The sequence below is a fragment of the Anopheles gambiae genome, chromosome 2 (genome assembly GCF_943734735.2).
Source record: "Anopheles gambiae chromosome 2, idAnoGambNW_F1_1, whole genome shotgun sequence".
NCBI lineage: Eukaryota > Metazoa > Arthropoda > Insecta > Diptera > Culicidae > Anopheles > Anopheles gambiae.
Genome location: NC_064601.1, coordinates 107,575,793 through 107,602,716, shown reverse-complemented (window position 1 = coordinate 107,602,716; position 26,924 = coordinate 107,575,793). Strand labels below are relative to the sequence as shown.

Sequence of the window (26,924 nt, the reverse complement as noted above, 5' to 3'; positions counted from 1 at the left end):
ACACACAAAAATAACGTTGCTCAACGTGAGAGAAACATAACTCTATTGCATTGCTCTCTTGTACGTCGAAAGCTAACCCTTGGACAGCAGTTGGCAGTTTGAATGTCTTGCAATGTGTAATCCATTTCACTAAGGTGGAATGCTATGATAAGAAAATTGGACGCGAGTTGCTGCAATTGCGGTGTTTGCCCGATAACGATAACGGTTTTGGCGTGGACGGCTTATCCAATCGATTCGTAATCCATCAGTAATTCAATGGAACGTATTGCAACGCTCATTCTGTTTGTTTGCTTGTGCATAAGATAATTCGTTTTTGTGGAATGTACCGGTCATAGCACAAACGTTTAATATTAGGCTTAAGTTTTGTGTAAACTTATTTCAATGATTTGGTAATACTTGAAGGCTAGAAAACTCTAAAAAAAAAATTTGAATATTCAATAAGCACAGTACAGCATAGTGCAAACGAATGCAACATAGCTCACCATGTCTCGAAGCATAGCACTTAGATGCAGAGCAGATAAATCTCGTTGTGGCATCGAAATATTCTGCATGCATGACAAAATACCGAATTCCAAGCCATCTGGGTGAAGAGTGGGTGGGTGGGTTGGTGGATCGGTTAGTTGTAGTGACGAAAAGCCCAGCTGAAGAAACACAGGAAGTGGAGAGGGGTGTTGTGTAAACGCGCGGTCTCAGCACATCGTGTTCGTGGTTGCCGGCAGGATTGTACTAACACACAGGCGCCATAGTCGTCATTTTGGTTTGGATATGTGCGTGTAGTCGCAACTGTTTCAAACACACACACACACATTCACAGCACAGCTACCCAAGCAGACGAGCGGCTCGTCCAGAGCACACCAACACCAACGCCAATGAACGCCCCTAGACTGGTTGGTGGTTGGGCGGCTTCGTTCGTTAGGTCGCCATTTGTATACCGCTCCCGTACGCCAGCGTTTGGGAGAGATTGCCAACGAGAAGCTCTCCTTTCCGGCGGTATGTTTGTGTGTGTGTGTGCGTGTCTCGGGGTTTTCAGTGGATGTAGTGCTGGCCCCGTCGGTTTGTGTATTCCGGTCAGTAAACAGCGGCCATTCGTGCCGTTCGTATCTCGCGCGCGCACTACATTTTTTACAGTCGGCGTGTGCGTTGCCCTCGTGCGCTACCCCCTTCTTGCGCTACTGCTACTGGTTCCCGGTGCTTCCGGGGTTGCGTTTTGGGGATATTTGCCATACATTGTGTGTATTGAGGGTTGTGCAAAGCCGAGCGGAAGAAGAAAAAGAAACAACCTCAACCAAAATGCTGTCCCGTGCTGCTGTCCCGCGTGCGAATCGTGCCGTGAGCACGGGAGCGGTGTGGACAACCCTTTGTGAAAGTGTTTGACGAGAAGTAAGAAAACCGTGACGACATGTAAATTGCACAAGGTAGAAACCACCACTACCGGAGAGTTTGTGTATGAAAAGAAAAGTGTAGCTTGTTACTGGTCGAACGCAACCCACGGGGGTGGGTGCCAAATGTGGTGTGCCCAGGTGGTTCAGTTTTTTTTTTCGGTTTGAATTTAATTGGGCTGGGTTTGTGTGAAAGTGTTACAGATGCCAGATATCCTTGCACGACGAGGTATAAGGCTACACCTTTGCTGCGTTGTGAGTGAAAGAGGACCAAGCAGATAAGAGGAGTGAATGAAAGAGGTAGTGCGATCGAGAAAAGGATAAAGAGAAAGAGAGCAAGCGAGCTGGGAATAGTGAGTGTAGCGTGACAGCGAAAAGTGACGATGTTGGAGGATAGTTATGTGCAATCTAGCTTTTTTTTTCAAATTTTTACTAGCTCATATATTTACTGCCATAATGCATAGAATGTGTGTAATGGGTTTTGACGCACCTTTGCCCCGGACTATGGTGTGCGCTTTGTACCGTTTGCGTGTCTGTGTTTGTTGCATGTATGCGAACCTTTTGTAGTTGTTGAATGGTATTTACAAGCTTTACCAATATGTTGTCCACTCCTGGCACCAGTAAATCGAGAACGGAAAACAGCACTCTTAAACAAGTTTGCCCTTTGTTCAAAAGAAATTCAATAACCTGCCTAGTACCACTATGTGTTGTGTCTTTGCAGGCGTTAGACGATAGCGTAGCACAGGGTTCACTTTGCAAAGGGTGTGCACCTCCAACCGGTTCTTGGAAAGTTGTCACGAACTTCTTCGAGCAGAAAGCTATATTGTAACGTTCAAAGTTAGGCAAAGTGTCATGGTACTTTTCGATAATGATGGTGCAAAATATGTTGTTTTTTTTTCAGAAAGTATGCTCAGGCTCTAATGTTTTAATTGAAAACTTTAGTCATGCTACAAAGCTTATCCGTTTCGACAACAACAGTAATAGCCTTGCACAATGTTCACAGTCCCACAGTGCTTTTAATTATACTTCGCTTTTTTGCCCCCGACACGCACACAATGGCAGCGCTGCTGCGCTCCGCTTATGTAGTGCCATTTTCTACACAAAACAGTGATTTATGGTGGGCTTACGGTGCACGTGTTACTGGCTTTTGCTAGTGGCATTGTTTGCAAACGCTGTAAAGCGAGTGACTTTGCGCAAAGCCCCTTTTGTTTAAGGGCGCTCTGGGTGGTGTCTGTGTTGCGTTTGAAGTTGGCGATGAATATGGGTTGGGCCATATTACTTTGGCCGTAATGTTGGCTCTTCCTGCAACCAGGGGACCGAAAGGATGGTAAAATTAATGCGTCAAATGAAAAGCTCGGGCTGCTACAAAACTGTGCTATGGAAATTGTTATACACTTTAAAACACCACAGCAAACCACCGTCTTGCAGTGCACGTCACAGCAGTGGAAATTACACAAACCAATCCAAAGTATGCCCAGTTTTAAAAGCAAGCTTTTCATTTGTCCATTCTGTGTCCATGGCTGCACGCGTTTGTATGTGTGTGTGTGTGAATGTTTGCGTTTGTGTGGTGGCAGTGCACTACGGGGCGAACCCATTATCGACCTGATGCCACTGGACGTGAACCTTACTGCTGCTGCTGCTGCACACTTAGCATCGCGGTTGATAGCGCGAACGGTGGACGGAAAAGCATGATATAACAGATAGAACTTCCAGCCGTGCGCGCGCGCCCATCCTTCGTGTGTTGCACGTTGTGGAAGTGATTTTTCTTTTTCACGCAAAGAACGGAGGGAAAAGCGAACGTGTGGGTGGGAGGAATGCGGAGATGGGGCTAGCAAAGTGCATTTCGAGTGGGTCTTGCAATGGTTGCCGCGGCGGGGTAAATTCGGTACGCGCAAAGCGCCCCTCTGGCTGAAACGTGGCTGGATAGAAAAGCGCGCACACGGTTTGAGAGAAATGTTTAGTTGCTTCTCTCTTTTTTCCCTGTGCGCTTCGCTGTCTCTTTTCCGACTGGTTGTGGAAGGTTCTTTTTTTTTACGTGATCGTTGCATGTTTGCATTCCCGTTCTGTACGCTGGACAAGATGCAGGAAAGGAACGATACAGGAGAAATAATAAGAAAGGAAGGGGTTTGCTTCCATCTACGTAATTTCATTCCTTTGCTAATGTTTGCAAGGGCTGTAGTACGTTTTCCTTGTCAGTTCCCCGGATACCAACGCGATAACCCATCACACGGGATGGAAAAGGTGATTTGATGGAAAAAAGGAAACCTGTGCACCCGAGTATTGTAATGCCTTGTACACACAATCCTGGCACGTGGAATCTTTGCCCGATGCGTGACTAGCATACCGCAAGCGTGGTAGATTTCTTGACCAAATCGGGTGGTTTCACCTTGATATGTGTAACGTTTTTTATGAGCAAAAATCGGTTATTAGCTTTGATGGATAATTTGAAATAGTTAGAGCAATGTTTAACCTCTATTCCATGTTTTTTTTTGTCAAAATGCAATCAAAAATGTTACTTTAGTAGTAATATTTGAATCTCGTCTCGTAAAACTGTCTATCCAATTCCGTTGTGGTACAAACAAAACCAACCAAGCAGACGAAACGTCCCATTTTTCCTGCAATCCACTCTGTTCTTCTGTTACGCTTTGTTTTCTGTGTATTTTTAGCCATCTTATAAATACATTACCTCTAACCCAGCTGGGCAAGTTTTGAGACAAGCGAATGTACCCTAAACCTCGAGGCAGCAGCATTCCGATTTGCATCCGTCATCATACTTGAACCGTGCGCACCCGTGTGTAGGAATATTAGCAAAGTTGTTCGCCCTCGCTCAGTGAGAATTCATGAATTAATTTGCTGTAATGAGGAAGCGAAACGGTGAAATATCACTTGCAAACAATGCAAAACAAACGAGAGAGAGCTTGCAAACTCTTGTCGTGTGCTACATGCATTGCTCCTGTCGGCGTGTCGTGTCATGACGCGGCCATGCCTAGCGATAGCAGCTGTTGCGTTAGTTAAGCTTTTTTTGCCTGTTAGAAAATAAAACCACCAATGTTCGCCTCTGCCGTGCCTGGTGTGGGCCATTTTAACCGGCCTGTTGGTTCCAACCGGTTCCGAGCGAAACTATATTTATATTTTATTGTTTGCTTGTTCGTGACGACCCTCCAAGTTTTGCGACTATAAAAATGGTACCCCAGGTGCAGGTGTTTGTGTGCATTTTCCAACATTCAACGTCGTGTCGTAAAGAAAAACCAGTTCAAACTAGCTTACTCTTTTGTGGCATTTTTCTTTCCCTCTTTCTCGCCTTCTCTCGCCTGTCCGTAGGGGGCGGCGCGCACGTCTTGTTGAGTGGTTTTTGAGGGCAGTGCTTTCGCTGGCCACCTCCTCCCTTAGCACCGTGCAAACGTCAGTTCTCTGTTCGGCCACTTCAACCTTATGGCCACATATTTCCTACATACACCCAGCCACACAAACACACACACGTTACGAGTGGCTTTTGCTCGATTGAATTGTAGCCGAAACGATTAGCGCTCGAAGTGTGTTTGTTTAAAGGAAATCAAACAAACTTCACCAGCAATCGAAATGCCCGAGAGGAGGCGAACGTGAGTGGAGGAGGATGTTTGCAATGCTTCCGAAAAACCACCACCCTCTTCAAATGTGCTGCCCCGTGTGTGTGTGTGTGTGTGTGTGTGTGTGTGTGTGTGTGTGCTGGTGGAAAAGGTGGTTTGCTTGCAAATGGGACGGACGCCACTGGGTCGGCCGAGGCGATGAACAGCGCAAACTGCCGGAATCTGACGCAGAGCAGTAGCGGGGCATGGTTGGAAGCTTCCAAATGTTATGACTGTCCTGCTGATCATTAGCATAAAATAGCACCATCATCTTTCACCGTTTCTCGTGCCTTCCTTCCCGTGTCCCCCTTTTTTTGTTGGGTTCGATCAGCTGTGGTTGTGTGTGTGTGTGTGTGTTTGTGTAAAAGTGCGCTTCGAAGCCATTGAACGTGAGCGATGACTAATGACGGTAGCACACGACAGCTGCAGACGGCAGGAAGTGGGGGAAGGGCAAGCGTGGCTGGCTGGAATGGAATAGCCGATAGCTAATTTGAGTCTAGGTTTGCGCGCGTGACGCTGAAAGGACGAAAGGACAGTAACATCCACTTTTCCCCGCCGTTCTCGTCGGTGGTGCTGTGGTTGTTGTTGTTGAACCCTTGTCAACGACGAAGTGTTGCTCATTTGCAATCAGAGTGCCAAACGCATGGAAGTGGATGGAATTGGCCACGTCTCGTATGATAGCGCGCTGTTGGGGATGGGGGAAGGGGGGTTTGCCATAAACAATAACGGGAATGACTAAAAAAGGATGCGAAGGATATCGGCGTAAGGATAGAAAGCAGTTGGTGGTGTGCATTTGTAAGGGGGTGGGGAGAAAGGAACGGAGAGCCGCAGCCTCTGTTGGCAAATGATTAAGTCAATGATGTCTGTTAATTCGGTATTGTTGCAAATGAGTAGCAATGGTGGCGCGGTGCTGTCGCTATGTTCAAAGGAGTCCATCCCGTCGTTCTGTCGCATCACGTACCGGGCGTCTCCATGTAAGGAATCGTTTTGTGTAAACGAGAAGCACCAAGCGTCTCCATTGGAATAGTTGGAATAGCCACGGAAGAGGGGAGGCAGTTAGATTATGCGATAAACGACACTACAATAAAGAGTAAATAGGTTAAAAACTGCTACATTTAACACATAACCTTTGAGGACACAATTTTTACTATTTGAGATATAATTATAATTATTAATTATAATTATAACTATTAATTATAATTATAATTATTAATTATAATTATAATTATAATTATGATTATAATTATTAATTATAATTATAATTATTATTTATAATTATAATTATTAATTATAATTATAATTATTAAAAACACGCGTTTAGTTCCAATAAGACAAACTAATTGAATACGTCAAAACAAAAAAAAACTGTATAATTTAATGCGTCCTATAATACGCACTTCAATTGATTCTTCTGCAATATAAAGTTGTTCCACCGTTTGGGGCATCCGCTGGAATGACTTGGGCAAAAACGCCGCCTCTTCTAAGCAAAGAGCGATCAAATTACACAAAGTGTGACCGTTTTAACGCACTTGTTGACTGCATACCGCTTCGCGCGAGGATCTCGTTAGTTTCTAACGCCCGTTTCCATAAATTCCCCCTACCCAACCCGCTGCTGGCGCTAAGGCCCCGGTTTTTTTCACCGCTATAGCCACTTCCTTTACTTCTCTTTGCACAAGGGCGGAAATGTCCTCGTTAGCAAAGTGCGCCCGGCTCTAAATGCCATCAGGTTGGTGTCCGGGTCGGTTCGTAACGGATATGGGCGTTGGGATTTTAGGCGAGACTGTGCGGCTGTAAAACGGTCAGCGTTCGCTGCTTATTAGGTCGCGGAACCGTTGGGTGTATGTGTGTTTGTGTGTAAACGTGACAGGATAAATGTTTATGTCTTTCGGTTGTCGTTGGTCGTGTGCTTTTTGCTCTGTCGAAGGTACGTGTTGCGGTGCAAACAACATGTTGTGCTGCCTGGGATTAGTTAATCTATCGTATAGCGTTTGCTCGGTGTGTTGAAACATGCTTTGAAATGGGTATTGCGCCGTTTCTGCGATCAATAAACTCTGTTCGCATGAATAATAGAAGAAAAAAAGGGCAGAATATGAACAAGGAAATAACATATCGATTCACTTGTGCATGCCATTACGCGTATGTAATTCAATTTGTGTAGTAAAATGAAAAATCATTGCTCGTTATGTATTCCATCACTTGGTTTGCTGAAACACTTTACTCTTCCTGCTGCCATGTACATCTACGGCATCCTTTTCGAGTACGGTAAAGTTGTGTTGTGTACGAGGCTTGAGTGAGCTGAAGCGATTAGTTTCACTTCATACCCGGCATGCTGAAGGAGGAAGAAACGCACGAAACGCTCATATTTTAGCTCAGTTTCATTTGCATCGTTTGCAGAATGACGATGCTATTGTTCTTGCAGCAAGGAGGCGAAGACCGTCTTGGGAGACGGCTCATCCCGGGGTGGCACATATCCATTCGCTTCGTGCACCGGCGACGTGCCTTTCTAACGTGAGTGCGCCCTAGAATGCATGCATACGCGGCTGGGTGGAAAGTGGGAAAATGCCTTACCATTCGTTCGCATTCGAACGGAACAGACAAGCGCAGATTGATGGACGTCTTGTACGGGCGGACTTTAATTTCTCATTCTCAAACCCCGGTGCACTCCCACTAACAGATGCAAGCAGATGAGCATATGGATGCGATGCTCTTTTTTCCGTTTCGAAAAAAACCGGTTCCGTTTGCCATTCGTTTACATTTTTACGATCCCGCGCCAGACCTGCGGGAAATCATCATTGATCCCACTTGGCCAAGAATCTGTCGGGTGCTCGTTGCTTCCCCCCCCCACCTGCTCAAACTACACGTTGTCCACGGTGTTGACATCGTGACGTGACCGAAAATTGTGCCCAATAAGGGACGGTGGCACAATTTTGCAATCCTGACGGGGGGCGCCCTCGCTCGATTTTGGTTTCGGTTGAATGGCAGGGCAAGGGCCGACCGATGCGATTTTTTGCTCATCAATGAAATATAATTTTGCTCTTTTTTCCTCCTTTCCATGCACGTTCGCTGTTATAAACCTTCAACCGCAACACCTCAACTACAAACCGAGTATCGATGGTGCCGGGGCCAGCAAAGTTTCCGCTCGCTGAGCGGGCTGAAAGCTTTCTCAATTATTTAACCTTGCTCTGGTCCGGTCCATCCGGGCGGGTCACCTCCACCTGCCTCTGCTAGCTTATGAATCGGCATCGAGCTTTTGAAAATTTCACAAAACTTTTTTCCGACTGCTGTGTGGGGACTGTGGGTCGTTGTATGGTAGGACGTGTCGCCATCAAGCGAAGGGTGTGCCGGCTTGAGTGAGGGCGTCGTTTTGGTCTCGCTGGAGGTTTTTTCTTCATTTTTTACTGACCCGTTTTGCTCTCCACCATTCGGGTAAATTCACATTCTGCCTTTTTTTCTTCTTCTTATGTGTCGGTCACTGCTAAACGATTCGTGCTGGACGACCTCATCGATCCCGTTCTGGTTGTTGGGTTCATTAAATTAGAAAATTGATGAAAACCGACGATTGTCCTTTCTCGGTCAGTGGGGGGAGGGGGGGGGGAAACTGTGCTTTACCTACCCTTGTCACGGCCACCATCGCTACACCGAACCGACCTACGCCAAAGCGGAAGGGACATTTCACGCAACATTGGGCGGATAATTGCGATCGATTGATTAGTTTTGAAAATTGAGGTTATCTCGTCGCGTACAATTGATGTCGGTTGTGCGAGTGGTATGGTTTTTAGTATGGGCTTGTATTGGGGGCGAGCAATATGGAGCAATTATTTCTATTATATCTTCTATAACTATTTATAAAACCTGTTTGTTAATATAAAAAAAACATATAAATAATATAACGAACCATTTTCTTGACCAACGTGTTGATACGTATCTAATCTTACCAAATAATCTTTTACCTTGGTCGTAAAGCATAACACGAAAAATGCATTTGTTAATAAAGCGAAGAAAAATTAAAACGCAAACAAACAAAAAACTGTCCCTAAAACTGTCATCCCTCCTTTCGCTAGGATCTTTCAATCAAACTGTGTCAACTGTCAACATGACACAGACAGGTTCTTCTTCAACCCAATAGAAAGCTTAAATTAGAGTTTTATTATCTGCTCATTTTTATGTTAACACAACTCACACACACACACAAACAGATACAACGGGCAGCCAAAATAGCAGCCTTATCCTGTCTGCCTGGGTAAACCCCCTTATCGCATGGCCGTTTAATGGCCGGCTGGGTCCAGATTGAGAATCAATCGTGCTCACCTCCCCCGGAGAGTAGCAGGAAGCGTGCGGAGGGAAAGAATGTCGCCTGTCTGCGGAAAGCTGTGCGCTATTACGAAAGGTCATTTTTGTTGTGTGCACGTGCGTGTGCGTGTTTGTTAAATTGGTACCGTTTCGTGAAACCTTGTCCGTGTCCCGGTCACGGAGAAGCCCTAAAAAGGCCCACCGACGACCACTCCGGCTAACCGATTACCCGGAACCGATGACCGGTACCGGTACGCTCTATCATAACTTTGCGGAAAGAAAAGGGTTGCTCATTCGAAAGCCTGCTGCTGCGTACGTTCGGGTATCGTGTATGTCTCGCACGACCACTATACCTTTTGTGTGTGAGTTTGGGTGTGGATGTGTGTCCAGCTCGGTGGTTGGATTAGAGCTTCAGGTTCCAGTTCTGTTGGACCACTCTTCTCATGGACACACGACCATGTGCGCCGTGTTTTCTGCATGGGTGGTTATATGAGCTCTGCCCGCTCCACATGTATATTAAGCTTCGTTCTTTTTTCCGCAGCTGGTCGTTTTCAGGCGTTGGTCTCACTTCGGCCACTTACTGAACGCAAGAACAAATCGTTCCAAATACCTCCCAGTCCCGGTAAGCGGATTGTGGTGAAGCGGTCTAACGAATTCGCGCTCGTTAATTTGAACCTTTTTCGCCAAGGTCCGAGCTGGTCCGGCAGCAACGTTATACTGTCGTTTAGGGATGTATTGCCTGGCTAATACCTAGTGCTGCTCCGGGAAAAACCAATGTTATGCTCCAGAGACATTTAACGGCAAAAGGATTGGTTCAATGTACCATCAGAAAGCAGACTGTTGGTAAGGCACAAATACAGGCCAAATTATTGCCAATGAGTAGTAATTAGTAGTTTTTTTTATTGAGGTTTGATTTCTTTATATGAAGTTGTAAAACGTGTTTGTACTAATTAAAGTATGAATTAAAATTACTTTCATACTTTGGCTCAAAACATTGTACAACATTTTCAAATCCATTTTCTTTAAAAATGTCTTACTTCATCCAAACAAAAAATCAGAACCCTACTGCCTTGTACCACGCTAACCGGAAGGCTTAAAAAAGCGAGGTTTGCTCTTTGGAGCTTAATTTAATTTAATCTTCACTAGTCTGATGACAACAGCTACTCCGCTACCAGCGCACACACACACGCACTCCACCCAGTTGCCCGTTAAGAAATGGCGGCATACCGTAGCCACTATCAGCCCCGCTTTACCCCGGTCGGTCGGTTCTAAGGCACGATTCGTGCGTCGCTCCCGCGGAAAGCGTTGCAGTAGAGATAATTTAAATAATTACTGCTAACATCGTTAACACTTTGTAAACACAATTCCGGCGAACATATGGTTGTGTTTGGTCGCGAGAGTCGCCCGGGAGGAACAGGGCAAGAAAGCGAAGAGCAGCCACATTAATTGAACGTCGGATGTTTGCGCAAATGTGCGCGAGCGTACCTTATATGGTCGTTGCTTTGCTTGGTTCGTTTGTGTAGTGGCCGGAAGGAAGGGAAGGAGGGGGGTTGTACGTGAAATTATTGGAATTAAATAGATTTGTTTATGGTAGGAATTGCGGCAGCTTAATTTAAATAACTAATGGTTTGGTGATGTTCGCTTCTCTTAGGGAGAAGCAAGCTCCGCTTGATATGGTGCTGTTTGTGCAAATTGTATCTTGAAACCACTTCAGTGGTTTCTTTCTAGCCTGTAAACTAAAACCATTTCCAATAATCATTTTTAAAGCGATTACCCAAATAGCCAAGCACCAAATAGCGAGCACTGTTGGTGGGGTGTGTGCTTTCGCCTTTAAACGACACCAGTTACGCAGTCGCGCCAAAATACTAAATATTCCACACACACAAGGGTAAGCGACGAGTGGCATGCATTTTTTATACACTTTGCCTTCCGTTCCGTTCTTAAGCAGCATTTGTCGTATTCTGTTATTATTTTTTTTCTTCTCTCCATTACACAAATGTTATTCATGTTGCCCTTGGAACTTGAAACGGGCTGTAAAAATTGAATAAGCCCCACAAACACAGGGGCTCAAGAAATATTCACCGTCTATGCTTTTTTGTTTCACTCTGAGCAGTGTGACAGTTGCAGCCCTTTTCTGTTTCGCTTTGTAAAGCCTTTTGGAAGCCACAGCAACATATAGCAAGCGTTGCTCAACGAGTAATCCTATAACCGTGTCTGTTCGGTCCTACGGGATTTCATTTCTGTATCATTATACTTTGTACGGATTGGCTTCAAAATAAGGACACACACACACACCATTTTGGTATACCTTGAGGGTTTTGGCGTACGATCAATATAAAGAACCAACGTGCGTGTGTTTTGAAACTGAATGAAAATTGTTTCACTAAAAAGTTGAACGTGGTTTATCAAAGACTTTGAATGGACTGGTCTTTAAAGAACTGTATTGAATGTCCCTATCGATGAGGCACGGTTTGGTCAAAAACTGAAATCTGGAATCGTATTACTGTGATCGATCGGACCACCACCACATACCCGAAGTCGGCTGTGTGGGATGTGTCGTTATGGTGACCATCTATTTTCCTTTCCCGGTTGAAATTAAGCCACAAATACAGTGTCGTCCGTCGGCTTCCGTTTCGTTCAGCGATCCGATGCTTCCGCCCACTGTTGCAATAGAGATGACCAGCGAGATTTTGAACGTTGTCTGCATACCCGCTGGGACCGCTTGGGATGTTTCAATGGGGGCTCCCTCCGCTGTGTGCCGTGCTGGGTGGATAATTCCTGCTCTCGTGTGCATCCTCACCCACCTGCTGCCGATTGACCGTTGGGAGCGTTGAGGAAAATGTGTGAAATTAAGCACCATGCCCGGGGTCTGGTTTTGGCACTGTGGATTTTCATTTTCACGCCACTGTTCTGAGCCACCACACTACTACTGTGCACGTTGTGCGGTTACGGCAGATAAGGCACTGGGCACTACTGCGGCTACCGATGGCTGTGCGTCCCCCACAGGGATGGAGCAATGTTTCATTCATTCTCATGCGAACAGAAGATTACGCAATGCGATCGAATTGGATCGAATCGGCTCAGCGTAACTGCATTGCAATTTGCTTTAATCAAGTACGACACTCTTAACAGGTTTATTTCATTTTTAGGTTGAATTTGAATTCGTTTTACTGTGCGGAAATAAAACACTGCCTTTTAATACGGTGGGTCTTTTTAAACGGCCCAAAATAGCAGTTTCCCCCCTCCTAATTGTACTCGTTTACTCCCCGTGCCAAAAGGTTCGTCGCCGCCCGTGTATCTTTCAAACGCTCTTTACGCCCCGCTGTACATGTGCTGCACAGGCTTTTCTTTTTAGATGCCCCGGAAATGACCCATAACGGTAACGATTATCGTTAAGTTTCCGGTGTGCTGCTCTTCCCCTTCCCCCCTCCCTCTCCCGGTCGGTAGTTCTGAGTAAAAGTTTGCGGTCGGTGGGTGATAGTGGAAAGTGACGAACAAAACCTAGGGCTGCGAGAGGACAAGTTTTGTCAGCGGGGGGTAGCGTACCGTCCTCTCAGTCGAGTTTAGTGCCGAGCTACTCGTGTATGTGTTTGTGTGTATGAGAAAAGTTCAGTTCTGTTGAAAAGTTTTTCGCTCAATGAAGAAAACGCTCTCGAGCCTTCGCAAATGATTGTAGCCTCGGCGTGAGAGAGGTGGGCACAAGACTAGGGAGCTGGAGGCAATTCAAGGGTGGTACGTCTATTGTTTTATTAATTGATGATAAGCAAAGTTTTGGCTCCGATGCACCCCAAACACATTTGCTCTCTTTGCCCCCGTATGCGGTCGGTTTTGGAGGTTTCCCGTGCGGTGTGGCTTTTGGAAACAAGTGTGATAATCATTATGTTCGGCCACACACACACACGCCATGCCATGCTTGGGAAAGCAAAACTTGGTCACCATCGCTAGAGTTTTGGGTGCGCTCGACTGTAGTGAAGAAGCGAAAAAGGAGGGCGAAATAGCGAGTATGCAATTTAGATAGGATCCGTTGGGATAATTCAAATGATATTAATTTAGCATTTTAGTTTTTAAGCTGTAATTATTATTTAACGCCTTTCTTTTCGATGGCTGTTCCGATCTGTCGTAAAACGTAAGATCGAAACAAATGTGTCACTTTTTGCTGTCAAACTGTACATTTGTGCTTTTTCTTTCCTTAAATTACAAGAATAAAACAAAAAAGTGATCGTAAATAGAAGGATTGCTAATATAAAATCATTTTATTTTTCGTGCAAAAAATAAAAATGCATAATATTCTCGAAAAGTCAAAGAAAAGTCATAGAAAGATTTTTCCTCCCATTTCTTTGACACACTTTTATGTGGGTGTGTTCTTGTTTGTTATCAGCAAAAAACATCATCAAATTTGAAGAGCCCCTCATTACTGCTAATCGCATGAAATGTAGACCGTTTCACCGTAGTACAAACACCCGGTGGAAAGCATCCCCCGGCAGCCATCGGTTTATGAGGGCTTTATGCTTTCGATGACGGTAACGAGAGAGCACACCATTGCACTTCTACTGCCTGTCATCATGTTGCCCGTTTTTTCGGTTCGTTTCGTCTCGCCCAATGCCGCGCTGCTGCGTGGTGGTGATGTACGCGTCATTTAGCGTCGCCAGGTTCGGGGTAAGCATGTGCCTTGCCTTGCTTCTTCATTGGATGACTTTGTCACATTGCTGAAAATGATGTACTTGCCAGCCCATCGAAAGAAGTCAGCAACAACAAAATCCGACTTCGTTTCAATAGCTGTGGCACCACCAACACCAGTGCAGCTTTGCGCGTGTATGTGTGCGCGCATGTTTACCAAAAGCAATTATTAGGGCGGCCACACAACGAAACGCGTTCAATGGTGTTAGTGCCAAAAAGTATTTGTTAGCCGGTTTTTAGTCCTTTTTTGTGGAACTGCGCGTGCACGGGATCTCGGTGTCTCGGTTGACACACGAGAGCATCTGGAAACAGTGCCAGTGTTCGGCAGTTGATGCACATGCGCAGTACCAAACCATTCGCAACCTCTGGCACACATACCAGTGTAGCGTAGCGTGGAAAACGCGCGCGCCTTCCTGTGCAAGCGGCAAGGAGGGGTTGATATCAACACATCCCACAGCAGTGTTTGTGGCTCTGTGGCGATGTGCCGCTGTGTTGGTGTGCCGATACACAAATCGGTTGCGAAATGCGCCGGTATGCTCGGCACACGTCGGAGATAGCATTACAAGTCAAGCCGCCAGTGGGGGGTTGCCAATGCGTCTTCTTCGTTGCACAGCGGACCGCACAGGTATAGCGCGCGTGCATCACCACTTGTGCATTTCCAACAGCAATCTTTAGTAAAGTGATGGCTTTCCCAGCTAACCCAATGTACTTGGGGATGTAATTGGATATCTTTTTTTTTTTGTTTTACTTCGTCCACAAACGACGCATGTGTGTGTGTTAGTGTAAGAAAGGTGAATAAAAAATGTACCTTCATTTTGTTAGACCAAAAACAACAAACAGCAGTGGTGTGTAACCCGGTCATAATGAAACAGTGTCGTGTTGAATTGAAATTTGACCTAAAATTCTTCGACTTCCTTTGACTGTAACTTCCTTAGTTAGGTAAACAAAAAGGTTTATATTTATCTACAACAACAAATAACGTTTCAGTGCATTATTGTGCCGTGGACAGGCGTTTTTCGATTGCTGGTGAAAATAATTGTTGCTGCTTCTTTTCAACAGCTACCAGAGCAAGTGAACACCACACGCTCTTTGAGACATTGGAAGTGTTTCAAATAATAAAGTGTCCCTGCTGTTGTTTTTTTTTTCAACTCGTTTTTATGAACCATTGTCACGCCATTCTATGCCACAGTGTAGGTTACCGGTTGATTCCTACAGGCTTTCATGTAAATAATTTGACTTATTGATTTCGTGAAAGGCTAGCAATTTGAAGAAAGGGTTGCATATTTCCTCTGTGTGCGTGAGTTTTAGTTCATGCTTTGCTCAGCTCAAACGGTATAGTAAGTTTATTATGTGAAAGACAATTTAAAGAAAAAAAGGTGTTAGTAGCGTTGGACGATAGTTATTTCAAGTAAAAAAATAGGATTTATGTGTTATTATTAGTACTTGTTTAACTAAAATGTTAATGAGAATCGGTTTAAATTTAGACTCGCTCTAACATGTGCGTGTTGAAAGCAAATGTTTCTTTTACAAACGAGCAGTAACTTTTCTTCACATCATCATATCCTACGCCGCTCTCCCTCTCTCTCTCTCTTTCTCTTTCTCCACTACCTGCCGCTCATCGATACAGCACTGGGTAAAACGTACGATTTACTGTGTTTGTGTGTTTGCTAATGGTTATTGCAATTTTACAATCTTGTGCAGTCGCATGTGCGTACTCCTATTCCATTCCAATGTACGGCGAATGTATATGTGTACGTGCGTGTGTGTGTGTGTGCGTGTGTAAAAGAGCTTGAGAAGTGAAGAAAGTAAACAGTTGCGGCACGCGGGCGTTGGAGAAGGAAGTAAGGCTTCAATATCGCCCTAGCAGGACTAGTAACAATAGCCTTACCCCCCCCCCCCCCATCATCAACAAGCCTGCATTGAAACATTGTATTTGCAAATCCTTAGCGCACCGACGTGCTTAGGAAACAAGAGCAAAATAAAAAAAATCGTACAAAGAACAACAAAACGCAGCAGGAGCATGTTGTCGTTTCTCATTTCTTTATTACTTCTTTTACCGTTGCCGGTTTCCATTGTGCGTGCTGCGTTCGGTGAACAAAATTGTTGATGTGTGAAATTCATGGAGTATAAATAGCTTCCACTATCTTGAGTAGTGAAGTGGAACGGGAGCAAACAAGTGTGGTTATGTTCAGTTTGGAGTGCATTTAATGTAGTGTTTTTGTTGAAATTTTATATTTCTTACGATTAGTGATTAAATCAGTGTCTGACGATAAATAATTAATTTCCATGCAAGTTTAGTTACAATATTACAGAAAATTTAATATAAATCATTTTCTATAATTATAAATAGTGAGTGTCAGGTGTGAAAGTGTGCTATCTTCAAATATTACCGTAGTGAACAGAACGAAAATTATCCCATTTTGAGTGTCGTGGTCTTACTGCAATCCTTTCGAAAACGAGTCCTATCCAATCAACTGGTTGCGGCAGGGGTGGGCGGTGGGACGCAGAGTGAAGCACGTTAATCAACTGCGGAGGCGCTTGCAGGCGCCCGCAAGGAGATGAAAGTCACTACCGTGCGACGTGTTCTGCTCCGACGTAACTCGTGGGCAAGTACGTGCAACCGTGGCAGCATCAGCGAGACGGTGAATAGCGAACGTTTCGGTGGTTGTTGGAGCCGTATTGTAGGAGGAGGGTGCACGGGACGCTTCAAAGCTGCACTCTGCGCCTCGGCCGGTGGAAGCTGCCGCAGCAGCATCGACAGTAACAACGACACCGCAGCCGCCGACATCGAACGGCCTAAGCAGCGCAAACAGTGCAGAAAAGTGGTGTTGGCAACATCGCGACAACGACGCCGGCATCGACACAATAGTCAATTCTTTCGGGAAGACAACGACCACGACGACGACGACACCGGCGAGTACCATTGTTCCTGGGTGCATTGTTCTTGCGCCACGCCACCTCATCCGTTGGGCAGCATTTGCTCGCCGTTGGTGGTAGCAGGGCGAACCGAAGCTAATACGCATCCGTACCGTTGTTCGATTCAGCGCGTGAACAAACGTACGCCGCAGTCCCGTCAGCAGCCGAAGGTGCGTTGTTGTTCGTCCAGCGTTCTACGGACACGTTACGAGCGACCTCTAGCGTCTAGTAGGCGAAAACCGTCCCACTTATCGGTGGTGCAACGTTATCGTTATCGCCTGTCCCGACGGAGGCTGCTGGCGGCAGGAGGGACACTCCAACAGCAAGGAAAGCGCTTAAACCATTGTGCCATTGCTTCATCGGCGGTGCTAGTAGTGCGATCGCCGTCCTCCTCGTGCGGCCGTTGTCGATTCGATCGTGTCTTTCGTAGACCCACCACCATCTACTCCAATGATGGGCTACATCATGGGTTGTGCTTGTTTCAAAGGTGAGCTGAATGGTGCGACTTTTAAATGCTTTTATATTATTTTTTTTTCGCTCCATACGATAAGCGAAAATAGGTACAAATGGTTGATTGCTGCGTACCAACGTCATTCGAAACAATTTGTTTTCGATTAGCGATAATAACCAATACACACACACACGCGCTTTGATCGGATTTAAGCTATTCTGTGTATTGATTGTTGTGTATGATTGTTGAAGTAATCAAATTCCTAAACTGTCTTATTTCTAGTGTCACCTTTATGTATATTTTGTAAATTATTTTCCACCAATGAAATTCTCCACCGTCGATTGGGCTAAAAGCAACCCCAATTGGCAACAATGTATCATACTTCCCGAAACTGACGAGAAAATCAAACAAACCTCAATTAATCAACGCAAACCCCAAACGACATCAGCACTAGAAAACACCTCTGCCAATGCGCCGACAGCCGATCTTTACCCGATGCAACTGCCGCTATTTTTCCCTCCCCAATAAGACTGACTGGAATAAAACGACATTTTTGGCTGCGTCATTGGCGTGTTGCCTTTAGTCGCTTTCGATGGAATTTGATTGGCAATGGCAACCGCGCTCTCGCCAGGTCCGATGATGTCTTGCTCGGCTCCTGCAATCATCAATCTTTTTTAACCCACTGTGTGTGTGTGTGTGTGTGTGTGTGGGTGGGTGTGTGTGTGTACTACCGTACCTTTTCCACCGGTATGCCACCGGTCGCAATACGGCTTAATAGTTTCAATTTCTCCAGCCGCAGCCAAGCGCGCTGCACAACAGGAAATGATGTGGCTTTCCGGTACCGATAGACGGTACTAGCTGGGGGGGCGTGTGCTAGTGGCTCGGGGCAGCAGCTCTATCGGCATTGTATCCCAAAGTTCACACGATAAATTGTTTGTTTGTCCACACGTACGGTGACTGTGTGTACATCGTTGAAGAGCAGAGTACTTTTTGTTGTTGTTGATGTTCGGCAGAAGCGTGCTTTGTACCTCAGCACCAATCGAAGATTGATTTGGTTGATTTGCGTTCGGGTTTCATCACGCCTGGCTGAGCTTTTTCACACATTTGAGCAAACTGAATGCAAAGCGGTGTGTACAGCTCGTTGAACTCGGCATGTGCAGGTAAATAAATCAAACACAATAATTATTGTGCTGCTGCCGTTCAGCTTTTTTTTTCAAAGTTTTAGTCACGTTAGAACGGCCAAGGTTGAGCTTTTTTGTATGATTCATAGTATGATGATTCCGCTATCTAAAACATTTCACATTTTATATTCGAACTAAATTAGCTTTTTATAACCTCTTCTCTTTATCAAAACTGAACGTGAAACTGTAACTGTCCTCAACGGTAACATGCTCCACTTGTTTATACATGCTAGTTGAGTATTCATCGTGTCCTGTCAATGAAAGACTTCTTACACACATTTTAAAATGAAATTGATAAAATTTATTTGAGCAAAAAAACTTACTCCCCAGAAGGCAGAATACAATATTTGTGATAATATGCGCACCTTCCCTGTAGTAAATGTTTCTGTAGCAGTTGTAAAATCGTTGAATTTCATGTTGTAGTCCACAAAAAAGGTGGGTTATGCAAATGATTCACCCTACCACTCTCACTCCCATCATGCGCTCCAGAAAATTGAACTACATCTATCTTGTGTCAACACAACAGACACGCTAGACACTATCCTTCCGGCGCACCAAGATTTCGCCGACAAAGATCCACCGATTAAAATTGCACAATTATACAGCACGAGAATGAAATTAATTTCACCCAAATGATGGATACAAATGTGCACAAAGCGCCCTAGCGCGCTCGCATTGATATGACTGGGAATGGTGCTCATTTAGGCAGTGTGGCCATTGTGGTGATACGTTAGGCAAAGCAGCAGTACGGAACCGGTGTGTTGCGAGTGTTGTCAGACAGCTGTTGAAAAACGCATACTAATGAATTACTTTATATTCATCTAGCTATATCGCGTCATTACGTTTCAGTGATATTGAATTTTCTTTCTGCAACGGCCTGAGCAAACGAGCACAAGGCGAAGATAATGCTGAGCGCGAAAACTCTTACGCTCCTTTTCTTCTCATTTCCTGCAATAATGTCTTATTTTTCAACATGTTATTAAGTTACCACTTGAAAAAGGATGGTTGTATTTATGCATAAATTTTGCAGAATCATGCCGCTAGCTGTGGATCGTGTTTGTGTAAATAGTTTCACTTGGAAGCGTAATCCGTTCACTCACACATTTGGTGAAAATCATTCTCTCAAACATAGACTTAAAAAGTGTTGTTTTTTTTTAGTAAAGTATATGTACACATTACGCTATGTTGCGGGATGCATTTATTGAATTACACGCCGAACGACCTTACACCCGCTTACGCGTATACTCGTCTAGGCGAACCGTTCTTGTAGCGGCAAACAAACTGGGGCGAACAGATACCGACGGCCACTCGCACAAATCCCGGTTCACAGTAGCACCCATCGGTGCAGGGTTCGGTGCATTCGGTGGTGCTGGTCAAGGTATCGCACTTTTTTTCACAATCCGCACTTCCGCATCGCCAACGTTCACCGAAGCGGCACACTAAAAGTGTATCAGAAAAAATCGTTATTTCATTTAACGTACGGTCCTGCGAACCCCGTCGATCCGTATTCTTACCGTCAGCAGCACCCACTGTCGTGAGCAGTCCGAATGCCAGTAGGCAAAAGCACAGCACTACAACCACCTTCATGGTTGGATGGAACGAATAATTGGCACGGTTTTACAGAGTGTTGGAAAATCGGGGAACCTACAGACACGATGAAAACGGTGGCAACTCGTGCTAGCTCAGCTCGTTACTAACTGCCATCGTACTTTAGGTTCAGATGATTGAATGTCTGTTTTTGCATCGGTTACGGTACAACTGGACAAACAACCTGTACACGGGGGACGGTGGGACGTTGTCTCCCAAACCAGACGGAACAGTACGCAGCACGCACATTTCGTCGCGCTGTGAAATATATGAGTGATTGGAAGAAATCCAAAGATGGATTGTCAGAATGTATTGAATTTAACGTGCTTTATACTATAGATACGTACCCAGTAACCGTCGTCCTAGTCGTCTGTAGATGATATTATGCCTGTCTAAATTTAATGACAACTAAACAATGGTATAGAAAGCTCCATTGTTTGGAGATACAACTTCCCATGACGATGTTGCAGTTACTCATTTCTGTGAAATGGTCGTTATTTGCGCAAGTGTCTTATGAAGACTTCGGGCGTGAAAAAAACGTGCCTGTACAGATCGATTATCACAATGAACAATGCTTCATTTTCGCACAGAGTAGTATCGGCCGGAAACGCGATAAAATGGCTCGTTTCTCTATCTCGCGGTGGTCCACTTTCGTAGTGCTACTAGTGTCGATTATGGCGATAGGATGTCTCGCTCTAGCTGTTGATCCTGCGCCCATCCCAGAGGGTAAGATGCTTATTATTTTGTGCTGCTAGCGAGTATCTGTCAAAGATCTTTACCAAACGCATTGCTCTATTGCAGAGTATCCGGATATGATTTGCGATCGATTGAACGAAAGCTATGATCCATGTGGGAGCGGTTGTGGTGATTTGACCTGCCAGAACGTGCGCAAGAATAATATCCAGTGCGGTCGGCAATGCAAGGAGGGTTGCTTCTGCAACAGAGGATACGTTCGCAGTCGCAGCGGTAGTTGCGTGCCCTCGTACACTTGTGCTACCTTTGGTTAACGTTTGGTGATGAATAAAATAGAGAAAGTAGAAAACGTGGATGGAGGTAATGTCTATTAGGCAATAAAAGATGACTATCTCATACTGTAGCATGTAATGTTTCACCCTCACACAACAATTAAAGCCACATTGATTTAATAAGTTAGGCAAGGTTTCCAAAAAAACATGTAATTTTATTTTATCACATTGCTCAGCGGAATTCTTGCACAAAGTAGCGAAATTCTAGGTACACTCCCTTGACATATTACGAGTAATCGGTGCGTTTATTGAACAGGGTACAGTAGCACAACAACATAACGTAACAAGTGTTTGCGCAGCTGGCTGCTGTTTGAAGTTTATTTGGCGTACGTCTTACCTCCCCGTGGCACACGCCTAGGCGAGATGCGCTAGTCCAGTCAGGTTTTGCGCATACTCGGTTTATATCAGTTTTGGGACGGATGATACACTGGACACGATGAGGCTGGCAACTAGTTACCTTGCAATTATCTTGCTTATTGGCACGATGCTGACGGCGATCGTGGCACAAGGAACGGGTAGGAAGACAGTTCGCAAAAATGCTGTGTTTGTGAGTGATTGCGTTGTAACTATATTTGTGTTTCTGTCTCATTTGAAAGGTCCTGAAACAATCGTGTGCTACGATCCAAACGAAGTGTACGACGATTGTGGTCCAGCTTGTGGCGATCGTACCTGTACAAACCAGCGTAAAAATGACAGTGCCTGTAGACGTTCCTGCAATCCCGGTTGTTTCTGCCGGGGCGGCTATGTCCGTAACAAATCCAATAGATGCGTTCCGTCGTACATGTGTCAGTCCATGGGTTAGCCGAGCGGTGCAGCGGAAAGTTGTGGTATTATCATTTCAGTGGCCCATTTTGCATCAATAAAGGCATAGAGAAATTACAACACAAACTGGATGATTGTATTGCAATGTTGGATACGGGCGTGAATCGTATCCTACGTTCTGTATTTTGAGCAATTCTCTGAAATATTTGAAGCAATTTCTAGACTTCATGAGGTTACCTATTTGAATGCTTAAAAAGAATAATGTTATTCGACTGATCTTCAATTCCTCTATAATCATAATCACTGATCTTCAATTCGATTTTCAGTAAAAGCCGTTTATTTCCAGGATCTTGCTGTTTATTTTCTCAATAGTATATGTTTACCATTTTACAATAGCTACTTTAATCTCCATGTTTTGGTTTTCATTTACCAATTACTTTATTTTTTTACTACATTCACTTTGTGTTTGACCTTCCATTGCCCGTTATCATTCGCCGTGTTGCGTGATCTAATGCGTTGTCCTGATCATGTAAATATTTGACACACCGCTCGATTGAACTGCACAATTAGGCTAAACATATACTTCATTAATCTGGGTGAACAATGCAACACTCTTAGCTACTTTACAACGAACCTTTACCACAGCGGTAGCTCGGAATGCATCGGTCATGTTTGTCCCGCACGTAACCATTTCGGCAGAAGCATCCTTCGACACAGTGCTTGGTACACGCCAAATGATCACCACGACGTATATTTTCGCACGTACGGTCATCGCAGGAACTGCCACACTCGTTGTACACTTCGCGCGGATCGGTACACTCAATTTTTGGTGGCGGTGATTCCTCCTCCGTTGCCTCCGTAGTGCTGGGCTCTGGCGTTGCCGGTACAGTTTCTAGGGAAGAAAAATGAGCATGATGAATGTCTATAAAAAAAAAGCTGGAATCAAACCTGTATGCAAGTCTCTTACCGCCATGTTCGGCTTCTTGGTCAGTTTTTTCAGCCGATGCTATGACGACGATGCAGCTGACTAGCAACACCAGTGCAAGTACCCGTAAACGCGCCATACTGTAAACTTCTTCACCCGTAGGCAGAATCGAACAGAGTGAACGGAGGAACAGACATATGCGATTTAGTGGATCATGTCTCCTAGTAGCTTTGAGACTTTCTACAAAATCGTGGCTGGGTTGTGTTTGGAAATGGAACCACAGTTGTACAAACAATCTGGAATAATCGGGTTTGAAGTGCAATTTTGGGAACAAAAAGTTGAATATTGCTCGTAGATATTGAATTGCTGTGGTTTTGATACGGTTTTATTCGTTGTCTCCACCCTAATTCATCACTTGCTCCTTCAAACTAGTAAAACCTTAAGAATAGAAATATAATATAAACAGTTTGCTATAAAAAAGGCTGCGTTAACATTGCGAGAAAATTTGTGGCACAGACACTCTGATATATATAAATCTAAATTACTATCGATACCTATTCATTATCTCCATCCACTCAAACATTAATAGTTTCCTTCGATTTTCCTTTTCGTTTCAGGTATGTGGAGAAAACAATACCCATCGATTTTCCGTTAACGTAAGAAAATAAAAAATCGATACAAAACACACCCACCCATGCAAAAGATGAAGGAATGCCGCTCTGTCTCCGTGCGCTCGAGAGCACCGCGGCTGATTGTGGTGTGTTTTTGTATGGATCTAGTTTTGCACGACCGTTGACGGGTATAACTTGCTTTGTTGTTCATGGCTGGCTGCTCTATCTGTGGCTCACTTTCGCGCTCTCTCACTCTCTCTCTCTCGCTCCGTTTCAACAATCGTGCCACGAGTGAGTTCTATAGTATGTTATGAAATAGTTGTGGAAACAGTAGCAATAAAACTAAGAATTGAACACGAACTTCCGCCGGTTCCACCAACGGTGATGGAGGGAACAAGCGGTTGGTGAATGTTTTATCAAACATTACATCACTCCTCTACCAGCTGAGGGTGGCGAGAAAAGGCATTCCAGTGCCTGGTTTCGTGTCCCACCGGACCAGCGTTCGTAAACAGTAACGTTTCTCGACATTTCGATTGATTGATGGGATATTTTCCATTCCAATGAAAAGTGTGCACAAACGGGGAAGGAGGGTGAACTGCATGCCGTTTTCTACCTTCACTGTTTGGCACACTGACAGACAGACGACGACAGTGAGAGGAGGAAAGCAGGTGAAAACGAAAATTCCAATGCTAGCGCAGAAGCAAGAGAGGAGGAAGGTAAACGCACTGCAAACGTTGAATTGATGCTTTCCGAACAGGAGGAAACTAACTGCCAAAAATATGCTGAACTTGACATGCAAACCCCCTCCCCCCCCCCCCCTTCAAGCACCCAGTGACGGAATGTTTGTTTGTAAACAGAAATAGATGCACGTTCATCTTGCACGGTCGCACTGATTCGTGTGAATGGAATCGAATCGTAACCGTTGGTAGGGTGGTAGAACGCAGGATGGCAACAAATGACGAAGGTATAGATAGGACGGTTTACGTTTCGCTGTAGAGATGCGTAGGGCACTATGTAATCAAAGCTACCGACAGGTGGTGGGAAATTGAGTCATCGCAAGGTTGCTCTGTGTGTGCAAAACAAAAACATGTAAACTATATTTGTTCGTAACCAAGATCCAGACCGATATTTTTAGCAAGAATCAGTCTGTATCAAGCGACCCAGTACCCCCGGTGGGTGATTGTTGGCGAAACACGTTAACCAGATTAATCAGAAGTGCGAGCGAGAGCGTTATCCCGCTTCACGACATTGAACCTTGCAGGTTGCTAAGTGAGCGCGCGCGCTACCTTGGCACTCACCGCATCAGTGTTACTAGGGAATTTCTATTTTTAGTGTGATTATTTTCAGAACTCAAGTAACACCTTTTAACTGTCAAAATACTACAGGGTGGTTTTGAGTCGACCCGGCGGTTGACACGCACTCTGTTGACAATCATACAGAGAGTGCACAAATGTGTAGCTCAGTTCTCCGGACGGAAACAAAGAGAGAGAGAGAGCAAATGAGGGGAGGCTACTCCAAGTAGCTCAATTTATTTTCTCTCTCGTTCTTTTGCTCCCTTTTACTGTTAATGTTGTTTGTAAATCGCTCTCAGATTTTCAATTTGAATCATTTTCCCCTCTCTCTCGCTCTATTTCGCTCTGTTTATTTTGCCACTCACCGAGCAGGCGCCGTTTGGGTTGGGACCACAGTGAGTGGCTGGGGCAACTTTCATTGAACTTGTGTGAAGTTGAATGTCCTTATTCTGATCTAGCTGTCAGTGGCATACGTTTGAAGCACGTTTTGAACAAAAGGCTCTAACGGAATGAACAATTTCCTTTCTTGGCTCTAACGTCAAATATATTATTGTACATTTTTGTTCATTAAAATAACGCCTCAATAAAGACGATAAGTATGATTTATTGACGCATGTACGCAAATCAATTTAAAGCTACCTATATGTCTTGCTCCCGATATTATTTTATAATTTTCAATCTCACAATTTCTTACTATTATCTTCCTCCAAAAAACAGCAACTTCTTGAAAGTTAAGGGTTTTTTGTATTTCGGATCAAAGCTGTATCATTTGAATTCTACGTTCAACTTGCATTGTTTTTCTTTTTTTGTTAAAGCTGTGTAAGTTTTTATAATATTTTCTTAGGCTGAGTTTTTTATCAACAGAAGCAGGATGTAAACCCTACTGTTTTACTCCAATTCAAATTTGTTAAAAAAATGGAAGCTGTATTGTTATTATTTCCCAAAGGTTTCCCATCAACAGTTGTACATTTTGTAGGATAGGGAAAACAATCTCACATTCCGTGACCAAGTATGCTAGGGTCACGTGAATCGGCTGGAGTAGCTGAACGAAGGCCGCTCTCTCTCTCTCTCTCTCTCTCTCTCTCTCTCTCTCTCTCTCTCTCTCTCTCTCTCTCTCTCTCTCTCTCGTATAATTAAAAAAAACTGTTGCCTCGTTGTTGGTGGTTGTGTAACTTTTGAAGGGTAAACAAACACTCCCGGTACAGCCTACTAAGCTCACGTACACACACTCACCCATTCCTTTAATGTCGCCCAGCCTCGCGGAATACGCCGCCACCTGCCGATCTCAAGAACGCTCGTAAGGCCGCATTTCACATAGCCTTGTAAATGGAAAATTCGGCTCCATTGTGCTGCTGCCTGTTTCACCGTCAGGTTGGTCAAGGAGAGGGAGGTTGTATGATTCATCTGCCATAAACAGACAAATACACGCGCAGAGTAAATGGGTGGGCGTATCAGCATATTTCTGTCATGCTTTCCCGGATGAGCAGACATGCAAAACCCCTGGCAAAGGCTCAGCTGGACAAAATAAGGTACACATGAAATGAATAACTTACGACGTTACGATGTGAAACATCTTCCAGAGAACTGACTGACATCGGCATATCGCCCAGTTCATAGAAGTGGGGTGCGAGGTGGAATAAAATAAATCTACCAACAAAGTGAACTTCACAAGTGTTGTCAATGTGGATAGACTGTGCTTTGGTATCACATTACCACATAAGCCACGGTTACGTAACGCCCACAAGGTTATAAACGTCGTGGAAAACCCCTGAATGAATTTACACTCGACCAGGCGCCTCCACCACGGGTGGCAACATGGAAGTGGAAAGAAAGAGAGAGGTTTTAAATCTCAATGTTAGTTGCTGTAACAGATCATCACGTGGTTCATTATGTTTTAAATACGATTTTGAGTAGCCTGATTGTTTGCAATAAATGTAATTTATCATTTAGAATAATCCGTTTAAAGCACTGGGCGTCTCCACCCGTAATTGCTAAATTAATTGCTTAGTGAACTTATTTGTAAAAGAACACATGTCTTGTTCATACTTCGGCTCATTATAGCTTGCTAATTATTGGTGCTTACTAACAAATTTACTCCCCAATAGCATGCTGTTGATACTGTGTCTCCTTTTCTCCATGGTAAAACGATTTCAATGTCTTGGGTATACAAATTAGGATTTTGTTCCCATCCAATGTTGTAGCTCAATTGTGACCACCACCACC

The 26,924-nt window shown here is 44.5% G+C and overlaps 3 protein-coding genes and 1 long non-coding RNA gene across 20 annotated transcripts in view; 2 read left to right on the top strand and 2 right to left on the bottom strand.

Annotated features, from left to right (window-relative positions):
• The window catches only part of LOC1270253 (neurogenic protein mastermind), a 134,664-nt gene that overhangs the window by 52,857 nt on the left and 54,883 nt on the right, over positions 1–26,924 (top strand). The window lies entirely within an intron of this gene.
• LOC133391689 (uncharacterized) lies at positions 670–25,341 on the top strand. Its single transcript, XR_009765155.1, has 3 exons — positions 670–1,415; positions 16,302–17,354; positions 23,416–25,341. It is a non-coding gene; the product is annotated as an uncharacterized LOC133391689 (long non-coding RNA).
• On the bottom strand, positions 19,680–20,156 carry LOC133391688 (von Willebrand factor-like). Its single transcript, XM_061647377.1, has 2 exons — positions 20,014–20,156; positions 19,680–19,938 (listed from the first exon to the last, which is right to left on the bottom strand). The coding sequence occupies exons 1-2, from the start codon at positions 20,084–20,086 to the stop codon at positions 19,733–19,735; spliced, it is 279 nt and encodes a 92-aa protein (XP_061503361.1). The 5' UTR covers positions 20,087–20,156; the 3' UTR covers positions 19,680–19,732.
• On the bottom strand, positions 22,297–23,000 carry LOC3290243 (venom peptide SjAPI-2). Of its 2 annotated transcripts, XM_061647376.1 has the most exons (3): positions 22,841–23,000; positions 22,508–22,765; positions 22,297–22,444 (listed from the first exon to the last, which is right to left on the bottom strand). In XM_061647376.1, exons 1-3 carry the CDS (start codon positions 22,935–22,937, stop codon positions 22,440–22,442), a joined length of 360 nt encoding a protein of 119 aa, XP_061503360.1. In that variant the 5' UTR covers positions 22,938–23,000; the 3' UTR covers positions 22,297–22,439. The 2 variants fall into 2 exon arrangements, with proteins under 2 accessions (XP_061503360.1, XP_565386.3); XM_565386.3 differs by lacking the exon at positions 22,297–22,444 and having other exon boundaries at positions 22,497–22,765.